The sequence below is a fragment of the Macaca fascicularis genome, chromosome 12 (genome assembly GCF_037993035.2).
Source record: "Macaca fascicularis isolate 582-1 chromosome 12, T2T-MFA8v1.1".
Classification (NCBI taxonomy): Eukaryota; Metazoa; Chordata; class Mammalia; order Primates; family Cercopithecidae; genus Macaca; species Macaca fascicularis.
Window position 1 is genome coordinate 36,362,122 of NC_088386.1, and position 19,718 is coordinate 36,381,839.

A 19,718-nucleotide genomic window follows, 5' to 3' on the forward strand; every position below is an offset into this window, starting at 1 on the left:
TTTTCTTTTAAACTGACTCCAAGAACATAAAAAATAAATAAAGGATGAGATGGTTAACATCTGTGACTATTTAGAACAAAGACTGGCCCTGTAGTTTGCAACCATTAGAAACAATTACAGCATCTCTTTGGCAGGGCGAAGATAAATTCATTAAATTACTGCTTTGAAAAAGAGTTGCAATAGTTTCCAATAGGGCCTAATGCCCACATTTAGAAAAAAAAAAATACATTTTGAGCCTCTAAAAGTACCTATGTAAGCAATTCTATAACCAAACTTGTGGCAATAAACTTAAACTAGTTGCTGTATATACAACTCACACACCCACCCCCACCCCACCCCACACACATACGTTAGCACAAAATAACCACTTTGACACTTTGACTCATAATTGATGAGATAATTGAATTCAATATTAAATTGAAAGCCTGTTTTTTATGCCAAACTCAATCTATAAAAGGCAAATTTCTTTACCCATATCTTGGGTCCAAAGCAATGGCCCTGGGATGTTCCATGGCTCCTGCTATTAGTGTAGTTCTTAGGGAGCCATCTAGTTTAGCCACCTCGATTTGGTCCAGATTGCTGTCTATCCAGTATATGTTTCCTGCTATCCAGTCGACTGTCAGGCCTTCTGGAGTAGCCAGGCCATGCTCCACAACCACTTCAATGGCACTGACACCTACAAAAGAAGGAAAATCAGTATGTGCACCCATTCAAGGATTGCATTAAGTACAAAGGAAAGGGCCTACCTGCAACCAGCAGTACAAATTATTTCAATGTGATTTCCACTTTGAGAGATTGCAAAAGTGCTACTTAGCACAGGCAACACCAAGTAGTCTCCAATTTAGCATTACCTATCACCCTTACCAGAAATCTTTAATCTAGTAAATCCTTTTAGTATCAGTGGATCAAGTTTTTAAACAGCTCTGAGGTTAATAACAACATTGAGGTGGCAAAAAAAAAAAAAAAAAGTTACTTCTTGTTTCTGACTTTTGTATTCAGAGCAAGGGATTTTGGAAACAATCAGTGTAACTTAACTCAAATGTTGATCTTCAAGAGTAGAATAAAATCAAAAGAAAAAGCCCACCAGAGCTCATATGCATTCTGGCTAATCAGCACTCACTCTTTTTCTCTTTGTGGAAGCATAACAGGTAACAGCTACTACTATATTAAACTTTAACAAAGATAAGCCCCAGATGACCCTCTTCCTCACCTGGGACCCTAAGATTTGTAAGATATAACAAAAATGTAAATAAGAGAAAAGGTATGAATAAAAATAAGCGATTTGGTGATGCCTACCAATATTCTTATTTATCCATTATTTAATTTCTTTCACAATTTAAAAACCAGTCACTTTGTTTCATTGTCTTGTAAATAAGTTTCTTTGCCATCAGTCCATGGAAAAGTCCACAGTGGCAAATGGTGTGAACAGCATGAGCATCACCACTTCCTGCCCCCAACAGGTGCTCACACAGATACTCAACACCCCTGATTTTACATATATAAGGGAGGGGATAAAGGACCAAAGGTCAAAGAATAATCAAAATTTCTTCTACTTATAATGTGTTCTTTGAATTTTCATTTAAAAAAGTAATCTAAACATTAAGGAAAATTATAATATATGTACCTCCACTTTCAGAAAGCTTTCCCCGGTATATTCTGTCTTCTACAACATCTGTCCAATAAAGTAAACTTTGATTGAAGTGAAAATCAAGTGCTATTGTGTTTCTCAATCCAGGAACAAGTAGACTATAGTCTCTTTTGTGAAGATCAATCCTTCTGATCTCATGACGAATAGAAAAGATGATGAATGCTTCAAAAGGATCTGAAATTAAATTTATGTTTAATAGGCTTATGAAAATGTAAACTCTGGTAATAAAATGCTTGAGATCAAAATATATTATTTAAAAGTATAATTTATTACATAATTCTCCATCTTAAAACAGCAATTTCTTTTAATCCAATATTTAACGGAAACTTGCAAAACTTAGGTTTATATGTATTCATTAGAATAGTTATTAGGGAGATTTTATTGCTTGAATTTACATATACCTGACACTGATTAAAGAATAGAAGAATTATTGTCACACAAAAACAAAATAGGGGGTTTTCTGTTTTTGTTGTTGTTGTTGTTGTTGTTGTTGTTGTTGTTTTTAGAATTTCACCTGACAAAGCTCAGAAAAATCTTCTAAGATATGGCTAAAACTAACTTTGCTATTCTCTTAGCTAACTACCCTATATTTACAGATCCATAGAGAAGAAATATCCAACAACAACAGAAAAAGATTTCTGTGAAGAAGTTGTTGGACTTATAGTTAGGGAGTGCTTCCATTAAGATAGAAGATGGCGGCTTTCTGCAGAGTCCAAAAATATCATAACTATATCATTCCTTACTGGTTTCTTTTAGCCTGAAACAGGCCTGAGTAGGGAGAAAGGAAAGAAGCTTTGAAAACGGATATGAGATTAAAATTTCTTTTAGTATTATTGTGTCTAAAAGAATGTTTCAGTATCTGAAAGTTACTAAAATTATGTTATTTCAAAAACGTATCAAACCCTAAACTAATTACTGTGAGACATACTGATGTATATTGTTGTGATCACTTAGATATTGCAGTTATTTATTGCACAGTATTGTTTTTTCTTTATGACATTATTGTGACTAGAGCTAACTGAAAAAATGTGTATCAAAAACATGTACAGAATAGTTCCAGATAGCTCCCAATAAAACAAATACTCTTAAAATTTAATACCCTGGATTTAGCATTTTTAAAATAAAGAAAATCTTTGTGTTGGATGCACAGTTGTTTAAAAGAAAAAATATCTAATTTTGGATTAGCTCTTATGTTAGGTCTTTGATACAATTTGAATTAATTTTTGTATATGGTATAAGATAGGTTCAGATATCATTCAATTGCATGTGAAAATCTAGTTCTCCCAGCACTATTTCTTGGAAAGACAAATTTTCCTCCACTTATGTTCAGACTTATCTCACACCATAGACAAAAACTAACTCAAACTGTATTACACACTTAAATGTGAGAACTAAAACTACACTACTATTAGAAGAACACACAGGCATATATCTTAGCGACCTTCAATTAGGCAATGGTTTCTTAGCTATGAAACTAAGACTTAATCACCGACTAAGATGATTATAATAAGAAAGCTGGATGACACAGCTGATGGCAAGGATGTAGAGAAATTAGAACCCTCATACACTGCCAGTTGGCTATTAAGAAAAAATGCAGTCACTTTGGAAAACAGTTTGGCTCTTCCTTAAAACATTAAATATTGAGTTACCATATGACCTAGCAAAAATTCCAATTCTAATTGTACACCAAAGATAATTAAAAATGCATGTTCACAAAAAAACTGGTGCATATTCATAGCAGCATTATTCATAACCAAAAATGGAAATAATTCATATGCCCATCAACCGATGAATAAAAAAATGTTGTCTATCCACATGATAGATATATTATTCATCAATACAAAGAAAATAATTACTGGTGTATGCTAAAACAAATGAAAACATTATGCCAAGTGAAAGAAGTTAGTCATAAAACACATATTACATGATTACATTTATATGAAATGTCTAGAATAGGCAAATCTTTAGGGGTAGAAAATAGATAGATCAGTGGTTTCTAGGGCTGACGGGAGGTATTAATGGGAAATGATTGCTAATGGGCATGGGGTTTGTTTTGGGGTGACTAAAGTGTTCAAAAATTAAATAGCTGTAACAGTTAAACTGAATTGTGCACTTTATAAGAGTGAATCTTATGGTATGTAAATTATATCTAAATACATTTGTTCTTAAAAAAATGTAGTAATGACTGTAAAAACTTATAAAGGGCATAAAACTGTACAAATACTACTTGTAGCTCACTGTTAACAGTCCAGGTTCACATATATCATTAATTTTTAGCTCATTTAGTCATTCCTATAACCTTCCTCAGATCTGAAAAATTTTCTATCTACATTAAGAAAACAAAGAATTCCAATAATTTAGTTATGTTTCTTTTCTGTGCATTAGAGTTAGTTGAATAAAATAGAGAAATTATTATTAGAAAAATTAAATGGAATATTTCAACTCAAAGAATTCAGAAAATAAAAATAAATTAACTCAAATTTGAAAATAACAACAAATATAACCACAGAAATTGATACAATATGACAAAAGATATTACTAGCAAACCCAAAGCCATTTGTTTAAAAGAATAACAAAATATAGATTAGACCTATGGCAGACTTGATTATATATATACACACACAAATACATACACATATTACATATACATATACATATACACACACATAGTGATAAATTAACAGTAAGAAGAGTGAAAATAGAAAATATAGAAAATAAAAAACAGGCGACAGAGCAAGACTCCACCTCAAAACAAAAAAAACAGATGAGTAAGATATGTATTTTAATAATACACTTGAAAATATGTAAAATAAGTTAATTCTTAGAGAAACGTGTTAGCAAAATTGACTTAAAAAGAAATAGAAGGCTGGGTGAGGTGTCTCATGCCTGTAATCCCAGCACTTTGGGAAGTCAAGTCTCGTGGATCACCTGAGGTCAGGAGTTCAAGACCAGCCTGGCCAACATGGTGAAATTCCATCTCTACTAAAAGTACAAAATTATCCAGACATGGTGGCACGTGCCTGTAATCCCAGCTACTCAGGAGGCTGAGGCAGGAGAATCTCTTGAACCCGGGAGGCAGAGGTTGCAGTGAGCCTAGATCACACAACTATGCTCCAGCCTGGGTAACAAAGTGAGATTCCATCTCAAAAAAAAAAAAAAAAAGAAAATTTGAAATGATATCTAAGCATTACAAACATTGATTTAATAGTAAAATTATACCCTCCAATCTAATGTGTAAAAAAGAAAAACTTACAAGACTAAAAGTAATTTAGCAAACTGGTACTTGGGTTATCTATATAGACTGCTGCCAGTCCACAAACTTTGTTACTAGTCCATAATGAAGTCGCATAGTAATTGAGAATATTAAGAAAAGTTTACATCAATTATAACAGCAAGACCACACCCATTTTATTGGGCAAAATTGGAAGTCCAAGAATTATCAAAACATCACACATGGAGTGCTTCCTATATACTATAATTATTCTTAAACTTTTCTTTTTGAGATAGAGTCTCACTCTGTTGCCCAGGCTGGAGTACAGTGGTGTGATCTCGACTCATTGAAACCTCTGCCTCCCAGGCTCAAGCAGTTCTCATGTCTCAGCCATCTGAATAGCTGTGATTACAGACATGTGCTACCATAGCCAGTTAATTTTTGTATTTTTAATAGAGACAGAGTTTCTCCATGTTGGCCAGGATGGTCTCGAACTCCTGGCCTCAAGTGATCCACACGCCTTGGCCTCCTAAAGTTCTGGGATTACAGATGTAAGCCACTGGGTCCAGTCATTCTTAAACATTTATAAATCCCAATTTACACAGTCCTCACAAAGCCTTATGAGGTGGGTGATGTCAACCCCATTTTACATAGGAACAAACAGAGACACAGAGAAATTATATAATTACCATGCCAAAGTCACACAGCTAGTAAGTGGAGAAGAAGCAATTTGACCCACAATGGTAGCTAGTGTTAGCAAAGATTTGGAGAATGAGGAACTTTCACAAAGTGTTGATGGTAGTGTGTATTTCTACAACTATTTTGGAGATATATTTCGCTATAATAGACTTAAACATGTGTAAATGAAGATGCACATATCTCGAATATGTAGCTCAACTTGTTTACATTTTCATATGTAGACATCATAAGGCCATTTACTACAACATAGTTTGATATAGCAAACCTTAACGGCCACAAACAGAGGAATGGCAAACTGTAATCTTTTTATAGAGGATAATGTTACAGAGCAGTTAAATCTCAAAATAATATTTATGAGAAAAAAAAAAAAACAAAACCTAGTTTCAAATGGGTTACATAATGCACATAACTTGTGTACATATAAAAGCATAGTGTTAACTTTTGTTTAAAAACACAAACTGTAAGGATAGAACAGATACACCAGGCTCACAAAAGAGGCTGACTCAGAGGATGGAGAAATGCATACACAGAGGGCTTCAAAGTTATCTAATGTGTTTTATTACTTTCAGAAAATCATTTAAATCGTGCATGACATATTCTAAATATTTTAAAATATTGTCTGTTGAATACATTATTCCCACTATTTCCAAACATATTTGAGTTTATAAAATGAAAAGTGATTAAAAGCACATCTGTTTTCTTTGAACAATGACCTTTACATTGACTATCTTATTAAAACTGCTCACAATCTTTTCGAGTTCTTGTATCCTTTATAGTCATTTTATGTTGAGAAAACACTTGTTTGATATTTACTGAATCATGCTTGACTAAAATAAAACGAACAAATAAAATAAACTAGTTTACCAAAGATCAAAAATCAAAGTGTAAATTTTCAAATGATTTTCTATTAGAACTCTTAATCTAGATATCTTCTTCAAGCGCCTCCGCTTTCAAGATCTCTGTTGACTTATTAGATTACTATTTCCCCTTTGAGAAAATGAAGTTGTAATGAATAGTCCGATATGTTATTTCATAAACCAGTGGGAAATCATGAAGATAGAATTTTAAAATCCCTTCTTATAATGGTTTTTACTTTAATTAAATGAAACCTTGTAAAAAAGTATTTGGAGATAAAATAAATGAAGAATTTTCTAGTTTGTTTCCATCTTGACATAGGTATATTAACCTCCTTTAGGGCAACTCCATTTAGAATGAATATAAATAATATGTGAAGTAACCATCCATTTTTACTGTTTTCTAACAATTCTTCCAGTATACTAGCTTCTGTCTCATAAATGACTGAATTTAACAGCTCAAACCAGCATATTATCCTCTTAATAGAGAAGTGGCCTGAAATCTTCCTCCTTTAGCACATCATAAGAGATGAGATATGTACAAAATAAAGGAGGTTACAATTTATACTTTGTATAAGTGATGAATTTCATTTTTATAAATCTAGTGCATTACAAGAAGCTTTTAGAAAACACTCAGAAGACTGTTATCTTCTATGTACAATTGTCTTCTTTGTTTTTCTTTCAGTCCCACTACAGATTTGCAGAATGATTTTTATCAGACAGACTATGAAAGCCGCAGATGAGTTGTCTAAGAAAAAGAGTTCTTCTTCAGATCCTTTCAGGGTAAATTGCTATTACAACCATACAACCAGCAATTCTGTGTGAAATCCCCTGATTCTTTACCATATATATAATATCATCAAACAAAAAGTGATATTACTGTTACAATGTTTTCTCTTCTGCTACTTCAGAGTTTTTACTGTATTTTCTGTTCCCACATTTAAGAATTTATTTGAACTTTTCCCTCCCATCATCAGATACATTTATTGTACACAGTAGCAACTTATGAAGTGGTAAATGGTATATTATTTATCTGGCCCAATATATATCATGACTTACTTCCCTCCATTTCTCCATCTATAGCCATATTGAGAATGAATGATAGTTAAATATTTCTGAAGTATAATATATAGGTAGGCAGAGGAAATAGAATCTATGGAATGAAGGCCGGGATGAATTTTCAAGTATTATTCAAACTATACATATACAAGATGATATCATCAGCTATCTTTCACATTTTTTTAAGAGCCAATTTTTGTTTCTCTCTTAGTAATCACTTTCCCAAGTATTTCTGGATTTTTAAAATATCTCTGCTTTGTATGTCAAGTTCGTGATTTGCTTTTTTAACTCACCAATTCTTTTAATTAACAAGTTGTAAGAATCTTCATTCGGGGTGTGTGTGAGGGAGAGAGAGTGAGAGAGAAGAACATTCATTCAGGTAAGAGGTGGAACAACAACAAAACCTGCATTTCTAGGGCATAGTCCAGTGTCTTTTACTAGATTTAAATATTTTTGATTGCATAAAAGAATAAATGATAATTATAAAAATCAATGAATGAATAACAAGCCTAGAAGATCCTAAATATGATGAAAATGATTATGCGAGGAAGAAGAAATATGCAAAGAAATGAATCAAACAAAGGGGTAAGTGAGGGAAGCAGACGCACAGACAAAGAGGACTTGTTCAACAGAGGCCACTGTGGATGAAGTTCATAGATGGGCGACTGGATGGAGGCGATATCTGAAATGTCTAAAGTTTAGAACATAGTGTTGATTTCTACAAATTAATAAGAAAAAGCAGTAATCTTCATAGGAGAATGACCAAAGGAAATTAAGGTTAGTGAGTATATGGAGAGGTGTTCAAACTCATGAGAAATAAAACAAATGCAACAAAAGCAACAATATATCATGTTACTCCTATATATTAGGGAGAAAATGACAGAGTGGATAATTTTGAGAGCTGCCAAGGATGCGAGAACTTAGATAGTGTACTGTGGGTACAGATGTAGACTGTGCAACCACTCTGAAGAGGAACTGGTTCTACTTAGTCATTGTAAGTAGAAGCACATTCTGTGATTGTTACTGGTCCTAACGGAATTTTTATCCACATCTATAAGAATGCAGGTAAATGTATGTGTATGGAATTATCATTTGTGCAGAAAGTTAGGAGCAACTTGAGTGTATTTACATGGCAGAATGGAAAAGCATAAAAGACGCGTGCACGCTCTATGACACTACCTAGTGATTAGAAGTCATAGAGTAGGTGTACGGTTCATAAAGACAGTGCTGACTAAAAATGGTAAATGACAGACTGTAATATGTATAATACCAATTCCATAATTAAAAAGGTATGTATGTAAAACAACAACATAGATTTTATAAGAGAATATATGAACTACATTGAAATGGTTTCCTCTAGAGACAGAGGTAAGGAAGAGGGGTAGACTTTAGAAATAAAAGTTAAGAAAGAAAGAGAAACCAAGGGAGGTCATGAGGAAAATAAAAAATCTCACAGAGACCCAATGATAATACTGTGCCAGGAAGTGAGGAGTGTAATCAACTCACCCCTTCCTGCATGATCTTCAAAAGAGAAAGAGAAAGAGAGGAAGAGAGGTCATAAATATGAGAGTAATTGAAGAAAAGAGAAAGGACCCAACTACTTAGAGGAAGTTCTTACATTCAATAATCATTTGTTGCAAAATTTTCATATGCTTCATAAGGTATATAAAATATTTTGACTCAATCTCAGCTTTTATGAAAGTGGATGCAAGTGGTAACAAAAGTAAGGTCACAAAATGTTGACTATTCAAAGGCATCATAGGAGTATGTGGGCTCACAGCACAGACAAACTGCCTGGGTCTTTGCAGTATTGTGTAAATGCTCCTGCTTTGAGGTCAGTAAGAATAAAGTTCAAAACCTTTGCTCTAACATGTCTTAGCCACAATATCTTACCCTGAGCAAATGAAGTAACCTTTCTGTGTCTTCATTTCCATAGATATAAAATGAGAGATTTAAGACTATCTGGTTTCTTGGAAGTAATAAATAAATGATCATACTTTAGGTGTTGGGTAAATGGTAGCTATTCACAATTATAATAATTAACTTGAAGAAATTATTTGTAGATAAGGGAGTTTTGAAGAGTGTAAAGGATTCAAATTTCCAGGGGGAATGTGGAAGATATTATTAAGTCATAGATGATAGTAAACGGAATATTTGAAGATGATGATTAAATGAAGAGATACATATGAAAGCACTTTACACATTCTTAGTCATGCATATACTATCATTACTCATGATGAAAATGGCAATAATGTGCCTAAAGTCAAAATCCACAGTGAATGATGATGAAACATCACGTTGGAGAGGGAAAATGAACAAAAATGAAGAAAGCTCTGAATAGCAGACAGAAAGGTTTGAGGTTAATTTCATAGATAATAGAGAGATAGTTTTAAAATCTGGATGGAAACTGATATGTAAATCTGTCATTCTTTAAAGAGAAATAAAAGAATGGATGATCGGATTTTAAGTCCCCCACAGCTTCATTCCCCTGATGGCTTCACTTTTATCACTCACTACTCCCCAAAGCAGCAAATCTGCTTATCACTTTATTTTTCATCTTGAACTCTTTCTATTAATTTTCATTTTCCTGAATCCAGATTTTCCTCTCTCTGTCAGTAAAAATACTATGTTTTTTTTCAGTTTCAATATCCTCCTTCTCAAAAACTGGAGAAACAAGAAGATAAAAACAAATTTGCTAGAGAGAAGACTGCCATCATCATTAGAACATATGCATCTCCTGGCCTGTGCTGTGGTGCAGATGCTACTTAATTGTAGAAAGAGATCTGAATCCAAGAAACACTGTGAAGAAAAAATTAAGACATGGAGAGAAAAGGCAGCAAGAAATTTGAAAAATCAAAGATAAGTTGAAGTTGTGAGCCCTGAAGACCAAAAACAATACTGCAGCTATTGACAGAATTACTGATAACTGAGGGAGAAGACAAAGGGTACTCTTAGCCAACTAATCTTTTTTTTTTTTTTTTTTTTTTTGAGACGGAGTCTCGCTCTGTCGCCGAGACTGGAGTGCAGTGGCCAGATCTCGGCTCACTGCAAGCTCCGCCTCCCAGGTTTACGCCATTCTCCTGCCTCAGCCTCCCGAGTAGCTGGGACTACAGACGCCCGCCACCTCGCCCGGCTATTTTTTTGTATTTTTTTACTAGAGACAGGGTTTCACCGGGTTAGCCAGGATGGTCTTGATCTCCTGACCTCGTGATCCGCCCGTCTCGGCCTCCCAAAGTGCTGGGATTACAGGCTTGAGCCACCGCGCCCGGCCAGCCAACTAATCTTGAGGTGACCTGATGATACCTGGGGAAGTAGAATTAGATAGTAAGAAAAATGATAGGCTGGGCACGGAGGCTTACACCTGTAATCCCAGCACCTTGGGAAGCCAAGACAGGAGGATCACCTGAGGTCAGGAGTTTGAGACCAGCCTGGCCAACATGGTGAAACCCTGTCTCTACAAAAATACAAAATTTAGCTGGGCATCGTGGTGCATGCCTGTAAGCTACTCAGGAGGTTGAAGCACGAGAATCACTTGAACCTGGGAAGCAGAGGTTGTAGTGAGACAAGATTGTGCCACTGTACTCCAGCCTGGGTGACACAATGAGACTCCGCCGCAAAAAAAAAAAAAAAAAAAATTATATAGCTGGAGATGTAAATGCCACAGTAATCATATCTGGGGTGATAAGGGAAGGTTCAGGGTAGAAAGGAGTTGTCCAAGGAAATACACATAGAGGCATGTGAAAATTAAGCTTTGGGTAGTGGACAAGTGTACCAAAACACAACCATTATATGTACGCATTTTTGTGCTTATATTCACAATCTCTTTCCTAGAAATGGTTTTAATGAAAAAATAAATATAATTTTAAAAACCTAAAAATGAAAAAAAAATTAGAGAATAAGAACTAAAAAAAAAAACTAATGCGAAAATACAACCTGATTCAGTCTGAGATTTAAAAAAAAAAAACAAAAACAAAAACAAAAAAAAAAACCTATAATGTTATTTGCAATGTTACTAGAAATATGCTTCAAATTTGCCATTGGGCTGCCGGATAAACAGGAATGGAGCCAGAAGAAAATGCAATCGAAACAGGAAATTTTCCCTGATCCCTTCACAGGACTTGGACTTGCGAAGCGGGTGGCTCCTTTACTCAGCCTGCAGCTCTCAACCCCTCTCAGGAAGGGGAGCACACAGGTGAGTGCTCACAGGGGCCAGAAGGAATGCTTCTGGGCGCAGGCAGGAGCAGAACTCTGTGTGGCCCCTAGAGCCTCAGAAGGCATGTTACAGTGCGCTCTTTTACTTTGCTGTCCGTGGGTGGCTTAAGTGTTTAACATCTCAGTGTGACAACCCCCTGTGTCCCGAGCTCTTATTGGGTGTCAGGAAGAATCAGGTCGCACAAAGAATTGAAGATGGTAAATGCAGGGGATTTTATTGCTGATGAAAATGGCTCTCAGTGGGATGGAGAGCTGAAAAGGGGATGGACCAGAAAGGTGGCCTTCCTTGGGAGTTCAGCTGTCCCAGGCCAAATTGAAAAAAAAAAAGTTTTTCAAATTATAGCCATGATTGTTCCATTCCTTTTTCCCCTTGAGTTTTCTTCCATAGTTCTCACATCTTTTTTTCTTCTACACTCTTTCCTTTTCTGATTCTTTACAATCTGGCTTTTGTTGAATTGCAGAACTGATTCTGTTTCCTCTAAGTTCACTCCTAATATCTTATTAGTTAAATAAAATGACATTTTACTTAACTAACACCCCTTCTGCAAGGTCCCACCATCAAGCCATCCCTCTGAAGCCATCCCTCTGAAGTCAAGCTGCTTCTCACCAACGCCAAGCTGTTTTTTTCTTTTCTCTTCTTCTCTGCTGCTCTGCTGGCAGTGGAGCCTGGGACTTTTATGAGCACAGGGTGGGCGAGGGTGGTTCTGGAAAAGGCAACATTCAAGCAGGAAAACAGGGATGTAAAGTTCTCAATTTGGGCTGCGGGTCCAGGCTTGAGGGTGGGGCCCTTGCGGGGAACCTACCTGTTCTACCCAGTATTTCCCTGCCTCCTATCCACATCACAATCAGTAGCATATTTTAGGTGGTCCTAAAATAAATCAATACTTCAGAGAAGAGTGATTAATAATTGAATTACTATAATTATTACTAAATGGATTAAATTATTAATAAATGAATTAAAGAGGGAAAATGTAATTGAGTATTGAGATATATGAGAAAACTGAGATTTGAGATACATTAAATAAAAAATAAAAGTTATAAAAGTAGCATTTATGAAATATCATTTTATTTAACTAATAAGATATTAGGAGTGAACTTAGAGAAAACAGAATCAGTTCTGCAATTCAGCAAAAGCCAGATTGTAAAGAATCAGAGAAGGAAAGAGTGCAGAAAAATTAAAAAAAAAAAGATGAGAGAACTATGGAAGAAAACTAAAGGGGAAAAAGGAATAGAACAATCATGGCTGTAATTTGAAAAACTTTTTTTTAATGTTTTCTTTTGAGATGGTTTCACTATGGCTCAGGCTGCAGTACAGTGGCACAGTGATGGCCCACTGCAGCCTCAATCTCCTGGGCTCAGCCAATGCTCCCACCACAGTCATCTGAGTAGCTGGGACCACAGATGTGCACCACCATGATTGGCTAATTTTTAAATTATTTGTAGGTAGGGAGTATCCTTATGTCGACCAGGCTGTCTTGAACTCCGGGGCTCAAGTGATCCTCCTGTCTCAGCCCTCCAAAGTGTTGAGATTACAGGTGTGAGCCACCATGCCCAGCCAAAACACTGCTATCATCATTTTATTTTTCTGTTTAATGTCAACAGCGGTAAGAACAGGTATTGCATTCAATAGAAAGAAAATATTTTAAAAGGGGAAATCAACAGAAGATGATGGAAAAGAGAAAATGAGCAAGAAAAGGAAATTTGTATTTTTAAAGTCCAGCAGTAGTCAGTTCATTTTTATTGAACTGTGAAATTGCTGATTTTCTTCTTTTTTTTTTTTTTTTTTTTTGAGACGGAGTTTTGCTCTGTTGCCCAGGCTGGAGTGCAGTGGCGCCATCTCAGCTCACTGCAAGCTCTGCCTCCCGGGTTCACGCCATTCTCCTGCCTCAGCCTCCTGAGTAGCTGGGACCACAGGCACCCACCACCACACCTGGCTTTTTATTTTTTTTATTTTTTTTTATTTTTATAGAGACGGGGTTTCACCATGTTAACCAGGATGGTCTCAATCTCCTAACCTCGTGATCCCCCCACCTCAGCCTACCAAAGTGCTGGGATTATAAGCATAAGCTACCGCACCTGGCCAATTTGCTGCTTTTCTAAAAGAAAAGGGGTGAACAAAATACAGAATAAAGTTTTTTTTTGTTTTGTTTTGTTTTGTTTTTACATGCACAAAGTGCACTATACATTTCAGGAAGAGATGAATTACCAGAAGATAAAATTATCCACTTAAAAATGTTTCATTGTAACTTTAAAAGATGAAATACACTTTTGCTTTTCTATAAAATTATGAACAAAATCAGATGGAAAATATAGCAATCTTAACAGTGAGAAATCATACGGTACTGCCAGAGTTTTGTTGGGGCTCAGAAAACAGCATCACAAAGTGAAGGCCTAAGAAGCTACCTCGGAAGCAAAGTCTCTCCCGGACCCTCTCCTGCCTTCCTGTTTTTCATGCTTCATTCTCTCTTCAGGCAAGCCATAGTAACTAGAATCTCTCTTTCCCAGAGCGAGTCATAGAAACCAGCAGCCCCGTTCCCCAAAGCCAGCCATAAAGCCTAAAAATACTATTTTAACCTTCCCAGACTATGATGGTTAATATTGAGGGTAACTTAATTGGATTGAAGGATGCAAAATATTGTTCCTGGGTGTGTCTGTGAGGCTGCTGCCAAAGGAGATTAACATTTGAGTCAGTGGACTGGGAGAGGCAGACCCACCTTCAATCTGGATGGGTACCATCTAATCAGTTGCCAGCACAGCTGGGATAAAAGCAGGCAGAGGAGTGTGGAAAGACTAGATTTGCTAAGTCTTCTGACCTCTATCTTTCTCTCATGCTGGATACTTCTTGTCCTCCAATATCAGACTTCTAGTTCTTCAGCTTTTGAACTCTTGTACCTGCACCAGTGATTTCCCAGGGGCTCTCATGCCTTCAGCCACAGACTGAAGGCTGTACTATTGGCTTTCCTACTTTTGAGGTTTTGGGACTCAGACTGGTTTCCTGGCTCCTCAGCTTGCAGGCAGCCTTTTGTGGGACTTCACCTTATGACTGTGTGAGTCAATTCTCCTAATAAACCCCCCGTCATGTATTTATCTATCCTATTAGTTCTGTCCCTTTAGAGAACCCTGATGAAGACACTAACCTTTTTGTTTAGGAGCTGGCCATAAGTAAATTGAAGATGCTCATTCCAGAGGTGGTCTGCCCCGTATCTTGGAGGAAGGAATGCTGCCCAGACAGGTTCTGAAGAATTGGAGCGGACAGGCTGTGCTGGATCCCCCCAGACATCTATTAGCATTAGATCACACCCTTTTTGTCCAATCATATTTCTACACACCTGTCCATACTTCATTAAGCCTAAGTGTAAAAAATGGATAGTTTTTCCTCGATCTTTGGGTCTTCATTCTGAAGGTTTCTATGTCACATAAAACTATCATCAGGTTCCCATCCAGGACTAAGTCCAGGGAACTCAACCTGGTTAGTGTAGGTCCTGGGGTTCCCCTGCTGAACCATCTGGCAGCTGAACCATCTGGCAGCTGAGCCATAGGAGAGATGTGGGCCGAAGCACTAGTATAGGAAACGATGCCCTCAGTACTCAGGTGGAATGGGCACGCTAAACTGCTGTCTCCCAGTTTAAGGACTGTGGGCTGACCAAGTTCCTCTTAGAATTGCAGACACTAATGAGCAATCTCAGGACCATCGATTTGTCCAACAATAAGATGGAGAACCTACTGCCTTTGCTGATACAGAAGTTCACTGAGCTGAAGAACCTATCCCTGAACAACATAAACTGCTCTGCCTAATGAGATTATGCAATCCTAAACAAATCTAGAGATGCTATGCCTAAACAGCAGTCACCCGAGAAAGTTGCCATCTACCTTTGGGCAACTCTCTACCCTCAAGACCCTGAGCCTCTCTGGGAACCAACTGGGAGCACTATCACCCAACATTGTAGCCTAGGCCACCAGAGGTGGTGGACCTTTCCAGGAACCAGATTCAAAGTATACCTGACATAGTAGGAGAGCTGCAGGTCATCAGACTCATCCTCAATTGGAAGAAGATATCTCAGGTCTCAGTAAAGATATCTTGCTGTCCTTGCATTAAAATTCTTTACCTAGAAGAGAACTGTCCTGAGCTCATCATGGTTTCACAGAGCATCTGCAGTGACTCCCATATCTGTCCGCTTGCTATGGAAGGTGATCTTTTTGAAATAAAGAAACTTCAAGAACTGGAAGGTTATGATAAGTACATGGAGAGGTTCATGGCCACCAAGAAGTTTGCATGAAGTTCTCCAGGTCTATGGGAACCTTACAGGATACTGACTTGGAACCTGTTGGAGTGTGGCTGATTGAAAGGCTCCTGTTGTTGTGAAGGGGTATCTGCAATAACAAGATGATACTCCAGGAGATTATGTTTTTACTCAATGATCTTTTTTTTTTTTTTCCTTTTCAGGGCTCTTCTCAACAAAGCTAAAAGAAAGGAAATCAGGAGACAGGAAAAGTTCTCCATTTGAGCCATGGGTATGACAGTGAGCAAGGTTGGTCTTCAAAATCATCATTAGTTTGGCATTAAGAAATCAGTACCTAGCTGCTATTTTTATGGTGAGGAGTGCTGCCTGGTAACAGAATAACTCCACACCACAGCTTGAAATTTCATTTAGTTTCAATGTGTGAGCTTTCATAAAGTCAGTTGCCATTTCATTTCTATGCTAACACTTCATATTTTTATGAAATTCAAATAATTTGTGAGAAGATGGTATAGTTAATCTAAGGATTTATTATTTTATTCCAGTCCGTCAGTTCAATTGCAGTGCTTATACTTGGAATTTAGGATTTACATAAATATGGGACTGTTTGTCTTGATTAAAAGCACGCTTTGTCAGAGAAGCACCAACACAACACTAAAAAATGTTCCCCAAGGCTGCAGTAGCAAACTTTTTACTATTTCAGGCGACTTATTGATAGAGGGCTCTGAGGAGCTAAAACTGTATATGCAATACTTATAAGATAAAAGCCATTTTAATAATCAGTATTTTCTTAAAGATTTGTTAGAAATAATGTCTTCTTTCTGGTAATCTTTCCTCCTTTTTGTATTTATAACTCTACTAATCAAATTATCTATCAATAAATAATTGCTATATTTTAAAACAATAAAACAAAAAACTATGATCAAATAAATTTGCTATGATTTTCTCTTGTTAACTGGTCTTTGTTATAGGAGAGTCATCTACGACCCTTACAATGGGGAGGAAAGCAAACACCTCCTTTCTGCCCCTGCAGTTCTATTCTGAGCTGAGGGCAGAGGGGTCAATTCCATTAGGTGAGTTATCTCTGTCTCTGGTCACCTGTATTTGAATGTTGAATTACTCTAACATTAAACGTAAGTTGTAATTTATTTCATATGATATATAAGCACTCTAAGACATTCAATCATTTTGTTATGTGTATCCAAAACAAACATCTGGACATCTGGAGCCAATTCTCCTGTGAAATATGATCACAAATGTGTCTGAGGTCAATATTTGATCTATTGCTTTTTCATCTGAAACACACAGACGAACGAAATGACTATTAGCGTCACAACAAATTGCTGCTTTTCAGCCTCTCAAGCTGATTACTTTGTGTGAGAATATTGAAGAAGAAAGTGTAGAATAAACATCTGCTAAACTTATGCTGTGGGACTCAAATTTTAATGGTCATAAGAAAACTACTACAGAAATAATCACAAAACAAAACAAAATTTAAAGTAAAAGATTAAAATAATATAATAATATCTGAAAGAATATATTTATTTATTAACTGTATATTATTTTCCCAGAAGTGGACTGGATATTATTTAAAACACAAGAGAAAAGTCTATGACCTGAATTCTAACCTCAAGGTTTGTATTATTTTATTGTGAAGATAAGAAATAAGAAGATATCTAGGAATATAAAACAGCCGATTAAAAATGTGATCAGACATATTCAAGAACAATATATTCTAGACATAGAAAGAAAAAATAAATGGAAAGTAAGGATATCTGGAAGAAGACTTGATTTATGAAAAAAGACTTGAGTGAGTACGTCTCAAAGAATATCCAGGATTTCTGGAGATGAAGCGAGGAAAGTACAGTCTAAGTGGAAGAAACAAAATGAACAGAGGTTCATAATGTATGGGTTCTTAGCAGTCTGATGAAGCACGTGGACTCCGCAGAAAGTTGTGGTTTTTAATAATTTTTTTAATTTGTATTTTTGTGAGTACATAGTAGGTGTTATAGTAGCATATTTCTAGGTTATGTGGAGGCCTGATAGATAAGAAAGCAACAATATGAAAGGGGCTCCACGTTGGGGAGGGCTCCAAGTGGGGAAGAACAATGAACAATCTTTCGGACAGGTGGCTAATCTCATCATAAACAACGACCTCCTTGTCCTGTGGCCACAATGACCTCATTCCACAAGTAGCTCCCTCCAGCACCACCATATAAAATGTTCTTCCAGTCCCTGCCTCTTTGCAGACAGCCCTGTCTCTGCTGTGCTGCCTGTTGCAACCTTGCAATGTATTTTCATGCTTTCTCTAATAAATCTGCCTTTCTTTACCCACAACTGTCTTGGTAAATTCCTTTACCCCCTGTGTCAATGGCCCCAGTTAGTCACTACCTATGACAAGTTACATGAAATATTGTGATATAGGCATGCATTATATGATAATCACACAGGGTAAATACGGTACCCATCACCTCAAGCATTTATCCTTGTGTTACAAACAATCCAATTATACTCTTAGTTATTTTAAAATGTACAATTAAGTTATTTTTTACTATAGTCATCCTGTTGTGCTAGCAAATACTAGAAAGTTTTTAGAAGTGCAAAAACAGTAAGAATAAAGTTTTTTTAAAAGTATAGATGAGAAAACATTGAAATGCAGTTATTGAAATTAAGTAATGTTTGACTATAATAATAAATGTATTTACTTAAATATTTATTTTGATGTCATGAAATTCAAACTTCATTTGATAGAGTATTTTAATTATTATTCTAATTCTTTTTTATCTCAGGAGAAGTTGAGGAGATATTCCCCCACAGAGAGGATTTTATTAGTATATTCAATAATAAGATCCAGCAGTGGGTCCAAGGAGTCCCACTACTGAATTAGTAGTGGGTTGCAAAGCCTGAACATAAGTGATATTTTGAGATATGTGCAGCAACTATAATGGGATATGAATATGTCTATTAATTCTATCAGCAAATTCATAGTTGCTGCTAATGACTTTGGTGGTCTGTGGCATACATTCACAATGGAAAGAAACACTAACTTTCAGTTAGAAGTTAAAATAATGCTATAATATTTTCCCAAACAAAGTTTCTGAATCTCTTCAATTTTATCCATGGACTTCTAAGTTTCCTGTGGACGCAGACTAAGAATCTAGAGAAGTGGATGGAAAGTGACACTTCTTTAAACACTCTGTGGCTGTGTGGCACAGTAACAAGTCCTTCATACTATTCTTACAACATGCTATAAGCAGGAAATGGTTATAAATGGGCAATGTTACTTGAAAAATGAGAAAACTGAGGCTCAAAAGTATTATGTAACCTGCCTAGGGTCACATACAGAATGAATATAAGTTATACAATTAGAGTTTGAATATCCTAATCTAAAGCCTTTGTTTGCCTTTCCCACTGTGAAAAACCACCTAGAGAATCCGCAGAATGTTTTAAATAAGCAGTTAGAAGATAAACTCAACCAGAGCAAGAAATTTTCAAGAGCAGTAGAAATAACAACAGGGAATGTGGGGTAGGACCCCCTAAAAAAGCATACACAGAGAAACAAAGCAAATGCTTTTGCATATACAAAAACAAGCCCATCTGGGATACTATAATAAAATCAATGTTTCAGGAAAAAAATAATCTGATGGTAACAGTTCAATGGATTGCAAAGGTAAGGATTATTATATTATCTCTCCAGAAATTTTATAGTAGGTCTAAAGTAATACATAATCGTTAAATGCTTTATCTAAAATGAGTTGAATCCTTTTATTAATTTTCAGAAGCAGTTTTGGGGTTTG

At 36.1% G+C, this 19,718-nt stretch overlaps 1 protein-coding gene and 1 pseudogene across 3 annotated transcripts in view; one reads left to right on the top strand and one right to left on the bottom strand.

Annotated features, from left to right (window-relative positions):
* LRP1B (LDL receptor related protein 1B) overlaps window positions 1-19,718 on the bottom strand; it is a 1,954,889-nt gene that overhangs the window by 672,151 nt on the left and 1,263,020 nt on the right. For all 3 annotated transcript variants that reach the window (XR_012421093.1, XM_005573071.4, XM_015433154.3), the window contains exons 24-25: window positions 1,625-1,822; window positions 472-676 (exon numbers count right to left, since the gene is read on the bottom strand). Coding sequence is in view for 2 of the 3 variants with exons in the window: in XM_005573071.4 (XP_005573128.4) it covers window positions 472-676; window positions 1,625-1,822 (403 nt within the window). In the remaining variant the exon portion in view is untranslated. The remainder of the gene's footprint in view (window positions 1-471; window positions 677-1,624; window positions 1,823-19,718) is intronic.
* On the top strand, window positions 11,466-16,039 carry LOC102128178 (leucine-rich repeat-containing protein 57 pseudogene; annotated as a pseudogene).